The 7,460-nt window shown below is 36.2% G+C and overlaps 1 protein-coding gene across 3 annotated transcripts; it reads left to right on the top strand.

Moving 5' to 3' along the window:
* On the top strand, window positions 1-5,466 carry LOC147866545 (DNA repair protein XRCC4-like). Of its 3 annotated transcripts, none has more exons than XM_087317002.1 (6): window positions 1-109; window positions 355-543; window positions 3,881-4,020; window positions 4,106-4,234; window positions 4,358-4,480; window positions 5,008-5,466. In XM_087317002.1, the coding sequence occupies exons 2-6, from the start codon at window positions 390-392 to the stop codon at window positions 5,395-5,397; spliced, it is 936 nt and encodes a 311-aa protein (XP_087173128.1). In that variant the 5' UTR covers window positions 1-109; window positions 355-389; the 3' UTR covers window positions 5,398-5,466. The 3 variants fall into 3 exon arrangements, with proteins under 3 accessions (XP_087173128.1, XP_087173129.1, XP_087173130.1); XM_087317003.1 differs by having other exon boundaries at window positions 5-109; window positions 352-543; XM_087317004.1 differs by lacking the exons at window positions 1-109; window positions 355-543 and adding an exon at window positions 1,908-2,064.
* The last annotated feature ends 1,994 nt before the right edge of the window (window positions 5,467-7,460 follow it).

Below are 7,460 nucleotides of genomic sequence, written 5' to 3'. Positions count from 1 at the left end.
TTTTCAAGAGTTTGAACGATGAAGCACCTCTGTTACTACTGCTAGTCTGCTGCTACTACTACTACTACAACTCTGTTCTACTCTCTCACCAATTCAACTGGGTCTTGAGGTAAGCAACTCTCTGTGTGTTTGTGTAAATTTCAAATTCTTTGTGGTTGAAAATCGTCTTAGTTCCCCAAACCCTAAACCCTAAACCCTAAACTCTAAACCCTACCCCCCCAATCTTTATAGACACAGACATGTCTTTATGTTCATTTCAATGCTGTCCTGATCTTCTCACATATTGATAATGGGATGTATCATGTTAGTAAAACTATTAATATTTGTGCCACCAACATGCATTTTATATAGCAGACACATGAGATTTTGAGCAAGGCAATAGCTCGAGAATGAATTCGAAGCAAGTTTCTTCTGGTGGAGTTCAAACGTGTGCCCGTTTAATACTTGGTAGTCATGCTTCTCCACTATTTATCAAAGGATCTTGGTTTCCTGATCGTTTCAACCTCTTCATCAGCAATGGTTTACATTGTTGGATATGCACAGGTATGGCAATCTTTTCAGTGAGGAGATATCTTTGTCTAATGGAATAAAGAAAATTATATAATGCCAACATGAACTATGAGACCAAAGCATCTGTACAAATGTATTAACTAACATACTCGTGACTCATCGTTAATATGATGGATAGTATATGAACAGAATAAAAGCTAAGATTGAAATGTATCCTCAGTATGCCCCTCATTGGATATTCACGACCAAAAGGGTTACATTAGTGTAGAATAGGCAATGGGGGCGTTTATTGTCTTGTACCCATCTCCCTCTCTATCTATTTGAGGTACAGACCGAGAAAAAAGAGAGTGAGGGAAAAGGAGATGGCTTCACTTATGGGATTTCTATTAAAGGTTTTGCCCCGCCAGCACACAGCAGAAGTGCTTACTCTCATTGGTCCACACGTAATAATACGGATTTATCTCTGGAAGGAATATTTTGCACAATATTCTAAAGGTACAGGTAGATGATTTTGGACCATGGTAAGGAATGGGAAAAGAAGTTCTTGTGGTACAACTAAATGGCAAACATGAGGCTTGGCTACTTGATGAAGTTATGCAAGACGCCAAGTTATACCTTGATCAATAATGGGCTACAATTTGAGTTCTGTTATGTTTGCGCTTGCTATTCTCTATTCTTGTGATGTTGCATAAGCTGGCTAATGATGGCAGCTGGGTGATAACTGATAGAATGGGATGCATTCCCATGGCCAATTGAGAGTAGATATATTTGACAAACAGAGGTTCCAGCATGTACTTTGATTCCTTTCAATGGAATGTTAATGACTCATTTGATTAATCAAATCTACTTTGAATGGGTGTATAAGTTCTCTATGTGGTACAAGATGCATTCCTATTTTACGCAGTTCATCAGCAATATATGTGCATCCATTCATAGTCCAGAAGAATCATGACTCTTTTCTTGACTAAACAGGTATATCAACTGATTTATTAGTATTCTTGAGTGATGCCTGTAAAGGTGCTCAAATATATGCGGATTATATTAGTGCTACATGTATCCGAAGAGGCAGAATTTGTCAATGAGACTCAAACCAAATGCAAACCCTATGCCATGTTTCATACAAAACGAAATGCTCTAAGTTTAATCTGAAACTATAAAATATATTCAATGGTAAATGAAAAAAAAGTTATAAAATAGGAAAGAGACAAAATTGGCTGATAAGAAGGCCGAAAACGCTTGCAATCTTGATGACATCATCCATACCAAAAGAAATTTCAAAGAGACTATAAAATATTGTGGTGGCGTGAATGAAAAAATGATCTAAACTACTATACATGATGAATAATAGGGCATGTGGTACAAGAGAGAATATCTATCTTCATGCAACAATGCAAAGCATATCTGTGGGCATTATCTCAAAATGTTTTCCGAGGTATATCCTTATAAATATATCCTCATCCAAGGTATTATTGTAAAGGCTGATCTTGGAAGTGGGCGACAATTACTGTAACAAATTCTGCCAAACAAGTTTGGACAACATGCAAAACACTTTTGGTAAATGCCTTGACCCCTTCTTCAGAGTTCATTTAACCATTCGGGGAACTCTAAAATTTCTGTTTTTTTCTTATTTCAGGGATTAATACAGACCAATATTTATTTTTATAGCTTTTTTGACCCTTTTTAGAAACGTCCTTAAATTACTTGGATATTGCCTAATGGAAGCTCATCCATTTCCACATCATGCATCATTTCCCAAGTTTTTATTTCTATTAAGAGACATATTTTATGCATTTAAAATGAAATGGAACTCCGAAATAAAACCACACATCTCCAGAACTTTATTGGAAGAGACACATGATAACGCTCTCAATTTGCTTGTAATATCCACATGATGCCCTGAGGCAAAGTCATATTAATATCTCCAACAAACAATGCACTAACATAGTATCCAGTTCTCTTCATCTTTTGTGAAGACCTGAAACTACCTTCTCATTCACATGGGTGTGGGTGGAAAAAGAAGTTGAGTGGGTTTTTTTGAACATGATGTGACATGTGCTTCCCTCTTGTGGTCACGATAAGGTTTGAAACTAAACCTTGCAGTGAACTTATTAAGTCTTAGTTTCATGTTAACATAGCCTGGGATCATTTGCATGTATGCATACTCCCATTGAAAGCCCTCCACTCAAAGGTAGACTGTTCTTTGGGCTCCGGTGGGATATAGAGAGAAGATCAAACAAAATGTCTTTTTATATTATAGGGAAGGAGATGGCTAATGCAAGTATACAGAGAGAGAGAAAGAAATTTATATTAATGTCTTTTTAAGAGGCCGAAATGGCTTATAAGACCAAACAAAAGAGTACATTTTTAAATGTTTTGTCATCTTTGAGTATGAGAAACCAAAATAAATATAAACTAAACATAGGGTAAAAAAGAATCTAGATATCTAAAAACTTAAGATTCTGACGTTAGATAGACTGAAACTTCTGCCCTTCAAAAATCTCACGACATGGGCTGCCCCAAGATGCAAAATCTTGGAAGCACTTTCAATGCGGGGTGATAACAGCCTTTATTTGTTGATGACAACGGTGACAAGGCTCTGGTCCAAATGGTCATGGCCTACCAGCACAGCACATTGCTATTGCCTAATCTTTTGTAACCCCTTTCAAGGGCCTTGCTCAAGACCCATTCGTTGACTTGTAGCATGAGAGGAAGTGATGGAGCTAAAGGAAGTCGTAATCATTATCCGTTTTATTGTTGTCATTCGATAAAAAATAACCAAAACTAAAATTGACACTGTTATAGCTGTAAAAGAACTGCCACCACGATCCTTGGTGAAGTCAAAAGAACTGTTGAAAAAGGAAGATTGGAAAGTAGTGTAGATCTTACAATAGTATTTCTCATGCAACTGGACTTGGCCTTCACCTATGTGTTTGGTTAAGTTTCCATGTTTGTGTACCACATGTGTGTGTATATAGCATCAGATCTAATTTTCGGGCTGGAAAATTTTCTGACAGAGTAGTCCTATCATATTATTCCATGCTAAAGTATTCAGATTGTTGAGTGGATCCTCATTAAGTGATTTAGGCTATTCTATTAGGTAGACCACACGGCTACTCTCTATGGACAGGCGTAAAGGTCCAAAGGTGGCACTTTCTCATAGTCATTTGGTGGGGATAGGTCAAAGACTTATTTTCAGTAATAGAACAAGGGAGACAAAGGAACTAGGCCAAAGACATTTTCTTCAGTGATAGAACAAAGGAAATGGAAATCGAGTCTTATCATTGTTCATGAACTGTTTGAAATGTTTTGTATTGAACTTATAATTTTATTTTTATATCATGTATGTATTAAATGTGTGGATATAAACCAGGAATCCCAGAAGTGGTTGCAGAGCGAGCAGCTGGATGGGATGAGAGTGTGGCAGAATATCTAGAGAGGGCACAGTTATTTTTAAGCTATCAACATCCTGACTCCACATATGCATTCATAGCTGATGGTGAAAATCGAAAGGTTGAACTCTGCATTCATGATATAGCTAACCAATTGGCTTTTGTGGTTCTGTTGATGTTATATTCATCATAGTTGAAACTTGCAGGTTTCATGGACATTTGTTAAACATGGTACAAAGCTTGAATGGAAATGGAAATGTGAAAAGGCTGAGAATGACCAACATCTTACATGTGACATTCTAAATTTTCTGATGGATTCAAATATCAAGCTGAGTGTAATGTCTCTATCAAAATTTGATTTGCATTTCATACTAATCGTTTCATGATTTTCTGTTGCTTTCTTTATTATCATTGTATTAACTCACCCAACTTGTTGGTAAAAAATTTCTTTGATGCAGGATGAAGTGCTCCGTAAGACGCAATCTTTTGAGAGGATGAAAGAGGAGGCACAGAAATGTTTGAAACAAAATGAACAATTCAAAAATGACAAAATACAGTTTGAAATTGACGTTTTCAAAAAGGTTTGGCAAAGAAATCTTCTGTTGCACCTGATAAAACCATGCAAGTTGCTTTATTACAGTTATGACTATATGAATAATCATACCATAATAGAGTACATTAACTATTGTTTTTATAGTAATAACTTACTGTACAATCATGACTTATCATGGTTGTTAGCACATGCATAATCATACCCTAATAGACCCCATTACTAGTGGGAGCCTCAAATGATGTGAAATTTTGGCAAAAGAAAATCTCTGTACAATATGCTGTATGGACCATATGGTGATAAAAAAGACACTTAGAATATATGCTTGTAATCACCCCTTGATGGCCAGAGCTCGGTTCATTTGCTCCATTAAGATATGATTACAGCTTCCAAGTATATACATTAGTAATCACATCTATATGGAGTCAATTGGGCTTTGGTTTAATGGAGATAGCCTCATTAGCTCCATTAATGTATGATGAATATATACATATATGCTCATAACAGTTATCTGTAGCAATAATATGCATGGTACAACAATTCCATTTTGCCTTGTAGTTTGTGGCAGTTTTGAATTCAAAGAAGGCGAAGCTTAGGGAGCTCCGAGACAAGTTAGCAACATTAGAACCCAAAACTGCGGCACAAGGAGCACAGTTCGAAACCGAGGATGAGACTGGCAGTGAAGAAGAAGTAGAAGATAATGATAGCAAGGAGAATCCCAATAGCAACGAGAAGGAAAGGAAGGAAGAAACCCTTTTTTCTTCAGCAAGTGCTTCTGGTATCAAAATGGATGCATCTAGGGAGGTTTCATCATCACAAAAGGCTTCTGATGTAACAATGAAAAACACTATTGAAGACATTAAACCCTCAGCGACACTCGATTCGGTTGTTTCACTTTTGACTGAACCCACTTACACGAGTGCCCCAAAACGCAGGCGGCATTTGTAATTGTCATCTCTAATGGAAATATGGAGATCCATAATCTTAATCATTATTGATGAAATGATTATGATGATAGTTATGGTTAAATAAAACACTATTGAAGACATTAAACCCTCAGCGACACTCGATTCGGTTGTTTCACTTTTGACTGAACCCACTTACACGAGTGCCCCAAAACGCAGGCGGCATTTGTAATTGTCATCTCTAATGGAAATATGGAGATCCATAATCTTAATCATTATTGATGAAATGATTATGATGATAGTTATGGTTAAATAAAACACTATTGAAGACATTAAACCCTCAGCGACACTCGATTCGGTTGTTTCACTTTTGACTGAACCCACTTACACGAGTGCCCCAAAACGCAGGCGGCATTTGTAATTGTCATCTCTAATGGAAATATGGAGATCCATAATCTTAATCATTATTGATGAAATGATTATGATGATAGTTATGGTTAAATAAATTTGTGTGATATGTTGTCTTATGTTATTTTAATCATCCGATGCTTGTCCAGCCATCTAACCCTCTTATGCTTGTTTGAGATTTTTGAATTTATGATTGATACATGATAAATATAGGTGATCATTTCATCATATTATGATAGTGGATCCTTTCATCAACTTTTCCTATAATAAGCTATATTCTAGTGGATTCTCAACTTTATTGTTCGCAATAGCTATTGTTGTAGCCAAATAAGTATATATGGTGAGATGAGGGCCCTTCTTCTTATTGAATTTGGAGAGATATTTTCCTTTGACAAGACAAGGAAACATGTCACCATCAACAAGAAGGGCAAGGACAATGTGACTTCGATACCTAGACAGCATGCTATGTGGTACTAAGCGTGCTTTGAATAACCAATGCATTTGACCCCTTTGAAGTTAAAAACAAGAGCACGGGAATTAGCATAGTTTGTTTGAAGGGGACAATGATTAAACATTCTGTAAGCATAGAAACCTTTTTGGGAATATTGTTATGTGCCAAATGCATTTGATCACATCATACTAGTTAATTTTAGGAGCTTTCATTATTCTTTGCATCAAATTATTGAGTATGGTTTATAATATTAGAGCATAAATTATCGTTAGAACTCTTATGGAGCACACGACATTCAAGTATGGCGTGTCAACTTTAGTTGTCAAAGAACCTAGACATGGTAAAAAATGAGATCTATGCACATAATATATTGGAATTTGGAAGCCTTGGAAAAATAGTCTCGAGTCCTGTGACTATTTGCACATGCAAACATTATATTCTTGGGAGAAATAGGAAACATGTCATATATTGGATATATTTGAATACATTGTGCAATCAACTTATGAAACCTTAATGGGCTTTACAATGCAATGATTGTTGCTTGCATCTACAAGAAGCATACACAAGGCCTAATTATCATCAAGAAGGTGAATACTACATGTCTTCATGATTCACAACATAATACTATACCACATAGAAAAACACTATCTCAGAAGCAAGCTAAACTTGTAATAGATGATCCTTTTTGAAGATCTTTACTCGTATATCTATTTGATCTCCTTGGAGTGTTGTGATTTGCTTCTTGTTGGGTTAAATGTAATCCATTCAAGCACAACTTATGATTAAGGATCATTTAGACAAAGATGAACATATACAAGTGGATAAAGTTTAGGCTAGAAATCCTTTAGATACAATATTCAATGCTTATGAGCGTGTTGTGTTCTGCCTTGAATGATGATATGGGCTACATAAGCTTCTCTTGAGCTACATGGTATTCGAGCATTAGTATGAGGGGTTTGCTTGATTTGGTCATTGCTTCTTGAGTAGGGTCACATGTTATCCCTTTTCTCAAGTGCCTTGAGGTTGGTTGGAAATTGAAGTCTCCTTCTTGGTAACGAATCATGGTTGTCAAGTGATTTCTACTACCTATTGTGTTCTCCACCTCCTCTTTGTTAAAGATGGTAGAGCGCTAGGCCTCCGACCCCATAATGAGTGGAAGAAGGAAGAGACCAATAAAAGAGAGGGAGAGTAACAACAATATTATTTTTATCAATAAAGATTAGTCACTTAGTCTTACTTAAAATGGG

The sequence above is a fragment of the Azolla caroliniana genome, unplaced genomic scaffold (genome assembly GCF_043228905.1).
Source record: "Azolla caroliniana isolate FFs.n. ecotype wild unplaced genomic scaffold, voAzoCaro1.0.p SCAF_3, whole genome shotgun sequence".
Lineage (NCBI taxonomy): Eukaryota > Viridiplantae > Streptophyta > Polypodiopsida > Salviniales > Salviniaceae > Azolla > Azolla caroliniana.
This window is presented reverse-complemented; position numbering and strand designations above follow the sequence as displayed.

Excerpts from the sequence above, each read along its gene's own strand:
- LOC147866545 (XM_087317002.1), top strand. The coding sequence starts at position 390 with ATGAATTCGAAGCAAGTTTCTTCTGGTGGAGTTCAAACGTGTGCCCGT. Across the intron at positions 544-3,880 it reads ACATTGTTGGATATGCACAG|GAATCCCAGAAGTGGTTGCA; the intron begins GTATGGCAATCT and ends GATATAAACCAG. Across the intron at positions 4,481-5,007 it reads AAATTGACGTTTTCAAAAAG|TTTGTGGCAGTTTTGAATTC; the intron begins GTTTGGCAAAGA and ends TTTGCCTTGTAG.